Here is a 15018-nt window from a genome sequence, read left to right as displayed (position 1 = left end):
GCAGGAACTTCGCCTGTTGCAGCAAAAGAAAACTGTCGGCACCTACACTCACTGGAGTTCATGCACACGCTGTCCTCTGAAGTGGACATTCTTTATCTTGTAAAATAAACATTGGAAGGCACACAAAAAATGTTTCTTGCCTTTTTCTGGACGCGCATTGATAGAAAACTAAAGGTAACCACAATTTTCAAGTGTGATGTTTCTTCGTGCAACTAAGGATTAAATGTATGGGCTACAGACGTTGGCATCTTATGCGATGCGGGTTACCCCTTTTCTTTTTTGATGGGCGAAAAATAGCACCTGCTAAAGTACTGGTACGGTACTACGTACTTTCTCCTAATTTTGTTTATACGAAGGTGACCACTAAAATATTTAGCATGAGGGCAAGCACAGTTCAGAGTTTTAGAGAAGCTCGTATACAGTGGAAGCAAGTAGTTAACTTAGAGTACCCTATCTGCCACGAATAAACTAAATTTCGTCGCAACCAATGTGCACAGAGCCATAAACTGACACACTTGGTGCTGGCACACTCCTCAGTTACAGTTTGCATAGAGAAGCCATCAGCGTTTTTGTTATACCCATGGTCGGCAAAGATTTTTTTTTTTTTTTTTGGGGGGGGGGAGGGGTCCAAAATGTGCCCAACAAGTTGGAGAAAATATTGGATCAGATGAAAGTTAGATATACGTAAAAGCAATGATGCAGCAGAGACAAGGAACAAGCTGACAAGTCGCGCGTGGAAGATGACAGAACCAGTCATGACATTGAAAAAAGTCATTCATCAGATAGTTGTAGCATTGAACGAGGCACGCACGTATTATCGAACATTATTTTGCGCTGCCATAGCGTTCGTAACCAACTGGCTCACATTAGTGTCTTGAGGTAAACACGCCCGCGGAAAAAACACAGCTGCCCTACCGTGATACCAGAGATACCAATAAGTTCTCTCCGAAGAGCGCAGGTCAGAACTTAGGGGCCATGACCAACTCGGCAGAAGATGTGACAGTGGTATGAAAGTCAATTTATGTGTACGAGAGTGCCAGATTGACAATCAAGCTAACTGGGGCATTCAGAGAGCGCGTTGTAGTGTAGCTAGCACATGTGCCTCATGCAGCAACGGAAAGCGCGCAGTTCTTTTTTTGTTACTCAATCGGAAGAGGTGGCACTCTGCGTGTTAAATTAAAAGCTGGTAGTGACAGCCGATGACTATGAAAACTTGCTGAAGGAAAGGGCGCTTGTAAGCCGATCAAGCGAGATGACGCAACAAAAATGCTATAGCATATCGTTAAAAGGTTGTCTATCCTAGTGCCTGCAGGAGCAAAAAAAAAAAAAAAAAAATCAACATGGAATGTAAAAAAAAAAAAAAACACATAACTGGAGGCGTCCTTACTCAGCTGAGCTGGACATTATTTTCCACTATGTCGCAACCACCATGAACATCTGCGCGGGCAGGCCCATTGCGATTGCGACACCGTTAACGTTGCAGTTTGATCGCAATGTACGATTCATAAGGGTGCCCATTTTTATTTCTCCTTTTTGATGTCTCACCTAAAAAGTTACTTGCAATAGAAGATCATCACCGCTATACCACTTCACAACAGGCACACGAATGTGGACATAAGAATGTAAATTCGTCGTGTATAAGATAATAGAACAGATTACGCATGGGTTTCCTTTCATTTCTGGCAACAACAAGCTGCGATAGTTCCATGACCCGATGCTTTTTTGGTTTTTTAATGCATTATCATTCTTTCGGTACTTCACGCACATTCCGGGGGCTATCTATCTATCTATCTATCTATCTATCTATCTATCTATCTATCTATCTATCTATCTATCTATCTATCTATCTATCTATCTATCTATCTATCTATCTATCTATCTATCTAACTGGATATGCGCCACTCAGTCTGTGCCGCTCTTCAATGAACATCTTTGATGCCAACTTGGGTAACTAGGTATGTGCCCATGGGAATGTGGAGCACTGCAATGACGAAAGAGCTCCTTTCTTCTAAGATGCTGAGCGGAATCGAACCGGTGTCACAAGAACACCTCGAGGAGAGCAACCCGGCGCATTAGTACAAATGAACTGGGCATGTGCCGCTTTTCAATGAACGGTTTTCACGCCAATGCTATAGCGAGTTGCGCCATGAATGCACTGGGTACGTACAGCTCTTCAATGAACGTCTCGCCAACTTGGGCCACTGAGTGTGTGGCAAGCGAGGGAACCGGCGCGCCGCGCTTCTCGTCTCAGAGGCCACGCGCGCACTTCTTGGCAGCGCTACTAGATGGCGCGGCGTGTCCAAAAAGAAGCGCGAGAGAGGAGCCCGGTTGCCGAATGGCGCGTTCGCACAGCGTTCGCACGGGCGCGCTGTGCATTTCGGAGGGCACGCTCAGGATTCTCGGTGACGGAGCTAGATGGCGCTGACTATTCGGAGGGAAGCGCGAAGGAGGAGTACCGCTGCGATACATGCCTAAAACATAACTCGTTTCGACGGTAACAAATGCGTTGTGTCACTATATTTATTGAACGCTAACGCGTTACCATGGACAGTCATCGTGAGACGAGTTCTGCCACAATTTTTTCTTCTTCGGCAATTTTGTGAAAACCGACAGGTAAAATGTTTTCCTGGTGAGAACACTGCATTCATAAGTCAAATAGTGTTCTTGAGCAACGTCCATGCGAGCGCAGCAATGACATTTCGGTAGAGAGTGGCCCCGATCAGGCGTTTTCTTCCTTTCGTTTCTTTTTTGCGCTCGCGCAAGAGCTCAGAGGCTACCTGAGGAAGTAAAAACTCCATTCTTCTGGCAAGCAGCGCTCACCCGCACACACCATCTCTTGCAGACGTTAGACGCGCAAGCGCTCGCTCATTTGTAATCGGATTTGCGGCGCACGTCACACAGGACGCGAGCCGCGCACCCGCCCTCTTTCGATCCGTGCCCCGCCGGAGGAGCGTAATGGGCGAAAGCATAGCACGTTTCCCCTTTATTTATCTCGTTCGCCCCTTCCTTTTTTGTCTGACGGCGGCCGCCGTTGTTTCGGCTGGGAGCATACATTACATAGAAGGTGAAAGGCGGGTGGAAATGGGGAAGAGGGTGGAGGGGGAGTACAACCGAGTAAATGCTGCCAGTGAGGGCAATAAACAAAACGCGGCGCCACTCACGCACCAGCGCACTAGGTATCCGCCCTTGCGTCTGAGTGCCGTTTATGCCCTAATGTAATGAACGCCCCGGCTCAAGTCGGCTGCGCCGCACTCCACCCTGTTAATTGCGTGCAACGATAGCGGAGGCAGCAACACAACAGGGACAACGATGTCGCGCCAACAACGCACCCCCCCCCCCCCCCCCCCCGCAGCGCTGTGATTGACTTCCTTTGTAATCGCCCTCCGCACTTCTTCCGCCGCGGGAAAACAGAACCAGCGTGGCCTTGTTTTCGAGCGTCGCGTTGCCCAACTCAAAACAGGCGCAGTAAGAGCGTTCAGAGAGGAGGCAAAGGAAGGCGCCCCATTGTACCGCTCAGTGCTGTGCGCATGCTTCTACGCGCCAGAAGCGAACGCATATGTAAATGCTGCGCAGAATTTCACTTGGGTGGAGCGCGTAGAACGCGTATTATAAGCGTCAGTTTCGGACGGGGCACGTATAACGGGGTGGTGTGGCTGCTCTATGGGGCCAAAGTGATACTTGCTGGCACACCGCATCACATGGTGTAGAGTTGCACGTGTCGTTTTGAAATGCGCATGACTACATGCAGCAGCAGCACTGTCTTCTCCACCCGTGACTTACCCAAGCGGGAGGTTGCTGTCATTACTGCGCGACCGATAGTCGATTTTGCCGTGATGCAGTAGCGTCTTTAAACACGTACCAACTGACCTCTCGTTTGGCGCCGCCAATATATAAATTTTTTCGCGCAGTTTCCATGTATACGCTGCTTCGGCCTGCTTGCGCAACCACCGCAAATGCCATCCTCTCGCTGACGAGATTACAATTGTATATTTTATGGTCGTTCGCGCTGAAAAAGCACTTCCCTGGATGTGTTGCGGCCGTCAAATACGCCGTAACCACAGCGAAAATTTTATTAGCGTGTTGCGGCCTTTATCTCGCTTATCTAAATATGAAAAACAAATTCCCGCGCCATCAGTGATTGTTTTCAGTTACTGTTTACTCTGTTTTCTCGCATTTATTTCGTGTAACTAGCTGCGTTTACTAAGCATCTGGTTGTTTACTAAGGCAACGGAAATACAGGAAAGAAATCTTTCGTCTATAGGAGGGTGACAAAAAGGCAGTGTGTCATAGCCATTGCCACATCCTATTACCGCCACCCTTCACTCAACTCGCACAACTGAAGTAGTACGATAAAAGTAAAACAACAAACATGAGTTTGCCTTCAATAAGCGCACAAAAGCAAAGGCAGTGAACGTGTACAGAAAGTTTACTCTAGCTAACTTTAGTAAACAAACTTTGCACCCTCAAATGCACTACAAGAATTTAGTTCTAACAGCATGTAGACAGACTGCATTCCAATACTCAGTTCGACGTATAGTAAAAGTTTGTTGTGGGTGATTATTGGCACCATCAGACAAGTGAGTATAGCTCAAGTTAGCGTGCACTGTTGCATAAGTATTCGTTTTAACGGCCTTTCACGCCTTCTTACCAGCCAGATTATTGACATGCACTTGCAGTCTGTCGTACGATATTGCTTATGACTATGTGGTGCCTTCACAGACTTTGTGACAGCGCCCACACAGGCAGTTCTACGTTGTTCATTATTTGCTCCGTCTACTTTATTTTCTCTTTCTTCCTTTCGCACCCGTTTTCTCCTTCCCCAGTACAGGATAGCAAACCGGAGATATCCTCTGGTTAACCTCCCTGTCTTTCCTTTGCTTTTATATATCTGTCGCTCGAGGAACGGTTCTGTGGCTAAGAAATTCCCGTTAAAGTTATAAACACTGAATTTGTGTGTGCGTGTGTGTGTGCGTGTGTGTTTTTTTAAGAACAGCAGCACGATAATGGAATACCTTATCCAGTTGTTCGAAAATGCGGTCCACTCTGGCCCTTGGGTCATCTTCCTCGTCTTCTTTTTCTTGGCTACCCTGCATAAAGGTAAACGGACAAGATGGTTTAGTTATTTAGCACAGCATTTTAATACACACCATTCATAGTGCAAGTATGCTGCTAAAGGTGACAGGCAAGGAACTTCAATGCATTCCTTTTTACACGGCGTTTTGAGCGAATTATTATTATTATTATTATTATTATTATTATTATTATTATTATTATTATTATTATTATTATTATTATTATTATTATTATTATTATTATTATTACATTGGCGGCAAGAGCTGCATATTGCAAGATGGTCCCTTTCTTTTTTATTTCCTTCGTTTCTTCTCCTTTAAAGCATGTCTGAGAGTCGATTGGGTTAAAAGACAACATGATGCCCGGTGGCGCATCGTCCAGCCGTGTACACGTGTTTGCAAAAAAACCAGTGGAAAAGACTTACAAAATTAGGCCTAAATAGTTACTCGATGTGCGAGGACAAAAATGCAAGGACAAACTCAATCAGAAACAATTTCGTCGAAAGTTCCATGAAATGTTGTCTAGTCAGGTAACCACGGTGAAAATTATTATTCTGTCAGCGACTGTAACACGACCGAAAATCTTGAGGCTTCTTGTCCAAATAGACACCTCCTTATTTTTTTTTTATTTTTTTTTTTCACAATGCGCGGCAGTCACCAATGAAACAGTGAATGCAGCCTTAAAGAGGCTGCGAAGCTGTCACGCATAGAAGGGATGCCGATTGTCATCGGTTACGTTAAGGGTATTTTCAGTTTGGATGATTAGCGATACTAAGCGCAAGAGTGAAACTACTCTCACGTGAGACTACCCTCAACTATCACGTTTGCTGCGTTGTCCCAGTTTGCCTTGCGTCCAATGTTTACGAGTGTTTTGCTATAGAATTGATGGTGGGGAAAGGCGGGCATGCAAACACGGACACAAGTCGAACGAAAAGGACAAGGCCTGAGTTAAGTGATGCTCCATACCGCGGTTTCCGTACTGTGTGTGTGTGTTTTCTTTCGTTTGTTCCGGTTTTAAATGCGTATGCATTTCTATGCTTACCCAACGAGGAAAATTGTCCGTCTGTCCGTCAAGTAAGACGATCGCTTTCGATATTGCACCCGCAGCAGCAAGCGAACTGACCTTCTCGCTGCCTCTCGCTTCAACGCGAAATGAGCGGCGAGAACACAGCGCACACGAAGCTATCAGCACTCGGTGCACTCTGTCCCCATCGCAGATCGCTTTCATGATAGGGTCCGCGTGGCCACCGCAGAAGCACGGTTGATGACGGTTGATAATGGTTCGATGCGGATGGATAAGACGCTAAATAGCGATAAGGGCTCACATTGATCGGAACGTCATCAGCGCACCTGGCGCTGCCACCTGCAGTAGCATTTTTTTTACATTCCTTAGTCGCTGGAGTTTGTTTTTGAAGCTGGGGCTAGCCGGCCCGTCTGTGGCATATTTTTTCATGGTAACATCATTTCATAAAGAACAACAACAGCACTTGTCTTTTTACCAAATGCCGGCGAGCACCGGCAGTTATAGTACAGCAAACAATGATTTTCCGAATAACTAAATTTGGTTGTATAATACCGGGTTAGGAGAGACATAAGATCGCAGTTGTTTTAGAAGGAACTACATGCCAACCTTAGTTCTGGCACTGTCTTATCGGAGCGGCAGTCGAGACGGCATTCAAGCCATTATTCGGCTAGAAGCCGTTCGTGAAGACCAAACGCTTTGTGAAAGGAGCCGGTAATTTCTGACGGCAAAAAAAGAAAAAAAAAAGAAGAAAGAACAAAGAACATCGAAAAAGAGAAAAGGGGGCGGGGGGGGGGGGGGGGCATGTTGCATTTGGAGGCCGACCAAAATGTCTTGCCCTGTCTGATATGAAACCGCACTTTTGGCTAAGCGTTTCAGTGTTGGTCTTAATTTCGTACCACTACGAGAGCGATTTTGTGTGCTTGTGTTCATTTTATTCACAAGGTCTGGTGGAATTCAAACGAAAATTTCAGACGGTACTCAGAATTAAGGTATATTTAACTAGCAATAAAAAGCCGTAAGACGAGAACGAGAAGCACAGGGGACATGCCGCTAGACTTCAACTGAATCTTTATTTGGTGCTTTAGTTGGGTGTTCCAATTTCGGAGTGCGCACCAGCTAGCCCACCCTTCTTCTCTTAAAGACGTTAATCAGATTAAGATAGCTTCAGATGAAATTGGATTTGTTTGTTGTACAAGTTCACTAGCCGTTGCTTCAGATAGGTCATAGCAAAGTTATTTCTTTATATAAATATTGAAAAACACGGGACATGCGCTCGCACAGACGCAAAGGGTTTACAATATCATACTAAACATGTAAAATAATTTACACCTTTAGTTCTTTCGATACCGCGCCTATAGAAATCGATTAATTTGATCTACAGTTTTGTTATACGCTGTTTAAACATTTCCGCTGGGATTCTTCTAAAATCAACGTCATGCACCGTGTGAAATTACCACTGAAGTTTTCCTATTTGTCAGATTTGACCATCTTTGTCAGATTGGGAAGCCTGGAAAAAATAAAACTTCGCCTAGATGTATCGTCGAAGCTAGCTTCCAGTGCTTATAGCACTTCCTCAATAAAACGACGCAAAATTTGAACTTTGGTCGACTCGGCGACATAATTTTTAATTGACAGCAGCCGTGAATGCTCAAAAGCTTCTCTGAGGTTGTCCAATTCTCCGATCCGACGTCTAGGTCGTTCTAACGATGTCTGAAACAATGATTGATGCTCATGAGTGCATGTTGTTTTGATAACTGTGTTCGAGTAATATCAAGTACAACTTTAGTTTTCCCAGCGTGAGTTGCTTTAATTCATCAGCGTTTCGACAGCGCATGTAAAATTATTACGAGTAATCCTTCCCGTCATGTGGCGTTTTCACTCACACAGGAGCACGCAGTCGATTTCAGACCAATGGCTTTCGACCGAAGCTTGACTAGCAGTCTAATGTCTTACATATTGAGCACCGTCTATTCAAGTGTCCTTATTCATTACTGTAAAATATTATGCAACACTCCACATTACTGAACAGCACTGTACATGAATTGAACAAAGCGCGTGGAGGCTCCGCCGCCAGTCGAACAACAGCACTAGACAACCTAGCTTGCGCAGAAAAGCTGATCGAACGCAATACTCAAGAATGAGGAGGCTTCTGCGTGCCCCCTGACCAGACAACCATTGCTTCGCGAGCGTAAACAATGCAGTAAAATACAAACCAGATGTCTGCTTCAATGAGTAAAGACAAATGCTCCATGTAGAATAGAAACTTACCCGTCTTCACATTTGCGAACCTACTGCTTTACCACATAGCACGGGCACTACGATTGCTAGTATTGACGCCAACAAATCTGCATAATTTTTTTCTGCGTGATCTGACTTACAAAAGTTGGGAACTAGAAGCCAGGTGCAGAGTTTATATATTTCATCTATTTCTTTTTTTTTTTTTGCACTCTCAGTATTTATACGAAAAAATAGCAAATTATTATTTTCATTCGTGTTCCTTGAGATCCTTCATTGAAGTTTCACATAAGAATTCTTGAAAACTGTCTGAGCAATTATTACTGTTTTACATCAGTTCTAAACACCAGTGATCAGGCTATAATTTTACGTATCGCGGTATATGTGGCGCCCATTACGTCTTGAACTTAAAACGTTAAAACATAAAAGCACCGAAAAATGAGAACATTTCTAGCGGTAACGAAATAGCTAAAAGTGAACAAGGGTGTAAATTGGTCAATAACTCGAAACCTTACACCGCTTTTGGGTGTAAAGATGCGAGTCACACACAGGTTCACACCTGTATTTCCTTTTAAGCGTGTACATTATTTTGCAGTGTAGCCGTACAACTCGCACCCTATTTGCTACAAACGTATACGGGCGAATGAAAGCACACAGCACAGATACAAAATAAAATAAAAACAGAAACTATACAGAAGACGCGGCATAGAAAGCTGCTTACGTCCGGTATAACAAGGACTTAAAGCGGTGGAATCTGGAAGCCAGCGTGGCTACTACCTACGAAGAGATAGTGTTGCTAGGATTTTCCCTTCGTTGTCCGTGTTTCCTCCTCGTTTTACCGACTCAACGAAATGCGCATTGATCTGTGCAATGTGACCTCCTATAGCTGTGACTGCATATTGTAGCTTTACCGGGAGGCATTTCGTCAGTGCAGTCATTGTTATAGCGACCGTGAGCTCAGAAGTGAGCTCAGCAGCGGTGCAACGCGTCCTTGATTTGACATGATATTTGATTGCTCTAAAGAATGACCTACGAAAAACGTGATCCTAAATACAAAAAAAAAACAAATCCGAGGACGCCTGAGCACTTCTTATGAGCTGTGAATGCGAAAGCATTAATGTCCAATTGAACGCCGCTGAGCAGTCCTTCGAGTTATGAACTCCTCGCGGACAAGAAAGCGCGTTGAGACGCTTGGCGCGTTTTGATTTGGCCTTACCGAGGCGCAGTTAGAACGCAAGTGAGAACTTGCGCTGACAAGGAAAGCGCGGATAGCACAGGCTTCCGAGAGCGAGGATGACGTGGCGTGGCGGTGGTGCCCTCTCCCCTCACGCAATACCTGGCGCGCTGTGACGGCAGCTCGTGTGCCCTTCCGCCCTCTCGGCTCCGTCGAGGAGCGCTCGTGACTTGCCGTCACAGCCAAGGGGAATTAATCTGACGTTTCGCTGCCACAGACGACAGACGCTGGCTTTTTCGCTCAATGGGGCCATTTGACGCTTTCGCATCAAAACATCGTGCAGTCTACCGAGTTCTCCGGAAGCAAACAAAGCCTGGTCTTCGAGTTTCATGTGTGCATGATGCCAGAGTTGCGGCTTTTGTCCGCGTCTCTCGCTGGTATTCGATTAGGGAGTAGCCTTGAACATGTGCACATCAGCAGTGAAACGGAACGGCTATATCTCTACTCGTTTTTCGGATGCATCGCTGACCACCTTAATCCCCTTTATACCACCTTAATCCACCTTGCTCTAATTTGTACCAACCTTATTTCACTTTAATCCACCTTAATCAAACTTGATATAATTTGTACCAGCCTTAATCCACCTTATTCCACCGTGCTCTAATTTGCGCCTACCTTAATCTACCTTAATCCACTTTTATACCTTAATCCACTTTAGTGCAACTTGCTCTTATTTGTACCAACCATAATCCACCTTAATCCACTTTACTTAACCTTAAATCACTTTACTCTTACTCTAACTCGTTTTAACTTCAATTCACTGTAATTCACTTTAATTCATTTGACTTACCCATTATTACTACTATTTAACGTCGTTATACCATTTACTATATTCTGTATTACTACTGACGTCATACAAGACACTGATGGCGTCACATGGTGTGATGATGATTTTTGGTACCAAGTGGTTTTCAGATATTGAGACGCATGGGAGTGATCACATTCCCACTTATCTTAACATCAAAGGCTTGTCGTCTAGATCTGGTCCACGGAAGACCATTCGGACGATTCAATGGGCCACCTTCAAATCTGATATGGAAGATGCTTGCCGCGAGGACCTACCATTTGGGTTAGAGCAAACAATTAAAAGTACGATGCAAAGCGCCACTCGCATGATGACGATCTCTTCCACGCGAAACGACTTCGACATAGAATTAGAGCGACTACGAGCACTTCGTCTCAGGGCGGAACGTCGATATCGGCGTACAAAATCAATCCATGACCTTAGGGCGGCCAGGAGGATGCAAAAGAAGATTCAGCGTCGCATGGATAGATTAGCATCGGAACGTTGGGCAACGTTTTGCCAGAAACTAGACCCCCGGAAGCCACTGTCTCACATTTGGAAAACGGTGCAAGGTCTGCGTTGCCTTCCGGGGCAGCGTTTTCTATTCAAGGCGCTCGCGCTCTTCCAAGGGCGGTAAGACATCGATGTCGCAGAAGACTTTTGTGCGAGGATCGCCGACAAAGCGACTCATCCAGATCCTCCAGCCCAAGGTGACGTCCCCCATTCCCGTGACTGCCGCATGGACCTTCCTTTTACAGTGGAGGAGCTCAAGGCGGCACTAGCTCTCTGCAGACGCTCTTCATCTCCGGGCCCAGATGGTATATCATACCGAGCCTTGTGCTATCCTGGAGAATCCACACGGAAAGAATTGTTGAGTCTTTACAACTCCTCATGGCAGGAGGGAAACGTTCCTGACGAATGGAAAGTAAGCCGCCTGGTGCCACTCTTGAAGCGAGGCAAATCCCAACTCGAGCTCACCTCTTACCGCCCAATAGCGCTGGCCAGCTGTGTAGGAAAGATAATGGAACGGATGATCCTTGGCCGCCTGAATGGTACCTTGAGCACTACAAGATTTATCCGAATTCCATGGCTGGTTTCCGATGTGACCGCTCTTCCATCGACAATGTAGTTGATCTCGTTTCATATGTTCAGCCCGAAAGGTCCCGAAGCGTTTATCTGCAGCTTTATTCTTAGATGTGAAAGGCGCATACGATAACGTACTACATGAGGCTATCATTCGATGCTCTCGCAACGGTTGGCCTAAGTGGTCGAGTCTTTTTGTGGATTGCAAGTTACCTATCTGCAAGATCATTCTTTGTGTTAACTGACGATGGCCCGACTACGCGACGCTATACCAGCAGAGGCGTTCCTCAAGGCGGTGCACTCAACCCGACGCTATTCAACCTCGCTCTTCTTGGACTTGCTGAATACTTACCAACTACCATCAAGATGTCAATATACGCAGACGACATCTGTGTCTAGACTTCGGCAGTCACACGTCCACAGATACGTGCGCGGCTTCAAAGAGCAGCAACTTTGACAGCGAGCTACTTGTGAAAACAAGGTCTGAGCATATCACCAGAAAAATGCGCACTAGCGGCATTTACTCGTAAACCAATGACGCGTTATGTCATCTCAATCAATGGGCGGACCATTTCCTATGTCAGAACCCACAGGTTTCTTGGCGTAATCATTGACCGAGACCTCTGTTGGAGCCCGCACGTGGCCGCCTACATGAAACGGCGCCTGACACCAATTTCCCAGTTGTTTAAATACTTGACAGGAAATACGTGGGGGATGTCAGTAGACGCAATGCTTAAACTCTACAGAGCTCTCTTTCTCGGTTTTTTAAGATATAGTCTACCTGTACTGAACAACACTTGCAAGACAAATATTCGTGTTCTGCAGGCAGATCAAGCTCAAGCACTCAGAGTTTGCCTTAGTTTGCCCAAATGCACGTCAACAGAGGCAACTATTGCGATTGCTGGGGACCATCCGATGCAAACTCACATTACGGTGAAAGTCCTGAGAACGCACATCAGACATTTTGCACGTGTACCCTATCACCACCTTGCAACACTACCTTCAGACAGGCGCCAAGCATCGTTCTCTAAAACTATCATCAAGTACAACGACAAACTTCCCTCGGGCTTCACCGCTGCATCTAAACCATCGATACCCCCTTGGTGTCTTATTAGCCCCACAGTACATCTCAGTGTAGCACGAATTAAGAAAAAATCTGAGCTATCGTCACCTGTGCTGAAACAACTGTATCTGCTTCTTCCACACGAGAGGTATGCGGACAGTGTACATATTTATACTGATGGTTCCACAAACCTCCAATGTTCGTCCGGTGCTGTGGTTGTCCCAGCAAGAGCTACTACCATCAGCTTCAGGACTGACCACCTAACGACATCGACATCTGCGGAACTAGCTGCTCTTCGCGCTGCACTTTGTTTCGTCAATCGGGAACCACCTCGACAATGGTCAATCTTCAGTGACTCGAAGGCAGCCCTACAATCTGTGCTATCAGCTCTGCGTCGCGGGCCATAAGAACAGCTCGTATTCGATATTAGACGCCTACTCCATACATCACACGAGAAAGGACACCACGTGGCATTTCAGTGGCTTCCAAGTCACTGCGGTTTCATAGGGAACGAAGACGCCGATAATGCCGCTCGGGCAGCTCTTGACGACACACAGGAAGAGGCCATACCACTCTCACGGTCCGACGCAGCCAGCAGACTTCGAGTGCTTGCACAGGAGATCACGCTCTCTCTATGGGGCACACCAAGCAGCCAGACCAACCGGAGCAATCGTCAATACCACCAGCCCTTTTTGATGCATCTCTGTGTGCCATCTGGACTCCGCTGAAGAGAGGCCACTATGCTTTATCGCTTATGGCTAAGGGTGGCATTCACTAAATCTTATTCATTTCTGATTGGAATGGCCGACAACGCTCTTTGCAATGCCTGTCTTTGCAAGCTAAACATTTCGACAGAATTACCTGTCTGGTAGGGAAAATTGATTAAGACTTAGAAATTGACTCCAACCAAATCAGGAAATTTACTAGCCCGACGTTTCGGAACCAATACGGCTCCTTCTCCAGGGGGTATTCTTCGGAGGTGGCGGTGTGCCGCTTTTGAAAGGTTCATCGTAAGAAAGGAGAGGAAGGGGGAGAGAGCGTAAGGCGCGGAAACACTTGACAGGGCACCTGTTCGAGACAAACTAAAGAGGGGGTGGGGGGCTTCGGCGTCGCTGGTCGGCTGGGTTGACCGATGCTGGGCGCCCTTTAGTCGCGGGAATGCGTTGACGAGGGACCGGGGGGGGGGGGGGGGGGGGGGGACGAGTTGTTTTGGTGTTGCTGACCTAGAGCGGGGGCCCTTTCTTCCCGTCGTAGCGTCTGCAAGGCCATGAACATACAAAGAGGGAAGGATGCCCTTCACGCGGTTTATATTACCCGCCGTGTTCTGAATGTGCCATGACTCCAGTAGTAGCCTTTTTCGCCAGTTTGTCTCTGTTTGAAGCATTTGGGTTTCTTGGAAAGAAATCTTGTGGTCGGCGTCTTCGGAATGTTCGGCGACGGCGCTGTGTATTCGGTTGAATGGTCTGACGTCATTTTCATGTTGTCTGATTCTTTCTTTTAGATTTTTGGTTTCCCCGATGTACGACGCCTTGAGCTTTTTCTTTTGGTGGAGGGTCTTTTGGTTTAGAAATGAGGATATTCAAAGTGTTCATCGGTTTATGCGCGACTTTGAGGCCTTCTTTTTTCAATATTCGGCTGAGAGCTTCGCTGGTACTATTGACGTATGGGATGGACACTTGTTTCTGTGGTCGAGGGGGAGTCAGCGGTTGGAGGTCTCGTAGTTTGTTTTTTCGTTTTTGTTGTCGGATTGTTTTTCGAATGAATTCCGTTGTATAGCCGTTCCTTTTGAGTTCATTGAAAACCGTTCTCGTTTCTTTCTTTTGATCTGATTCCGATGTGCAATGAGTTTCGACTCTTTTCAATAAAGAATTTACGACCGATGCCTTGTGGTTTGCCGGATGGTTGGATGCGAAGTGTATACGTAGCGCCCGGTGTGTGTTGGTTTTCGGTAGACTGAGAATTTTAGATTGCCGTTGGTTCGTGTAACTTGTACATCTAGGAATGGTAACGATCCGTTTTGTTCGCGCTCCGACGTGAACTGTATATCCGGGTCTATGGAATTTAAATGGCTCTGCAGGTTTTCGACTTGCGACTCCTTCACGATACAGAAGCAATCATCCATGTACCTGAGGAAAACTTTTGGCTTCGGGGAAAAAGTACTCAGAGCTCTGTCTTCGATATTTTCTATAGTTAGGTTAGCCATGGTGACGGAAATTGAGGCACCCATGGGAGTTCCTTTCACCTGCTTGTAGTAGCTGCCTCGGAAGGTGAAGTAGGTATTTGACAGGCATAGCTCGAGAAGGCGGCAGATCTCGTCTACACTCAAGGGGGTTCTCTCGTCGAGTGTGTCGTCGCGTTCCAGGGCATCCCTTGTTGCGGATATAGCTAACTGAATGGGTACTCTGGTGAACAAACAAATCACATCAAAAGAGACCAGGCATTCATCATCTTCGAGGCGTACATTTGATATGAACTTGATGAAGTGTTCGGGTTTGCGCACGTGAGATACTGTCCTTCCGGTGA

General features: G+C 46.2%; 1 protein-coding gene across 1 annotated transcript in view; it reads right to left on the bottom strand.

Moving 5' to 3' along the window:
- LOC119437206 (frequenin-1-like) overlaps positions 1-15018 on the bottom strand; it is a 275518-nt gene that overhangs the window by 15969 nt on the left and 244531 nt on the right. The window contains exon 7 of the mRNA XM_037704257.2: positions 5013-5087. Within this exon, the coding sequence (XP_037560185.2) occupies positions 5013-5087 (75 nt within the window). The remainder of the gene's footprint in view (positions 1-5012; positions 5088-15018) is intronic.

This window comes from Dermacentor silvarum, chromosome 1 (genome assembly GCF_013339745.2).
Source record: "Dermacentor silvarum isolate Dsil-2018 chromosome 1, BIME_Dsil_1.4, whole genome shotgun sequence".
NCBI lineage: Eukaryota > Metazoa > Arthropoda > Arachnida > Ixodida > Ixodidae > Dermacentor > Dermacentor silvarum.
The sequence above is the reverse complement of the archived record's forward strand: the minus strand, read 5'-3'. Positions and strand labels throughout refer to the sequence as shown.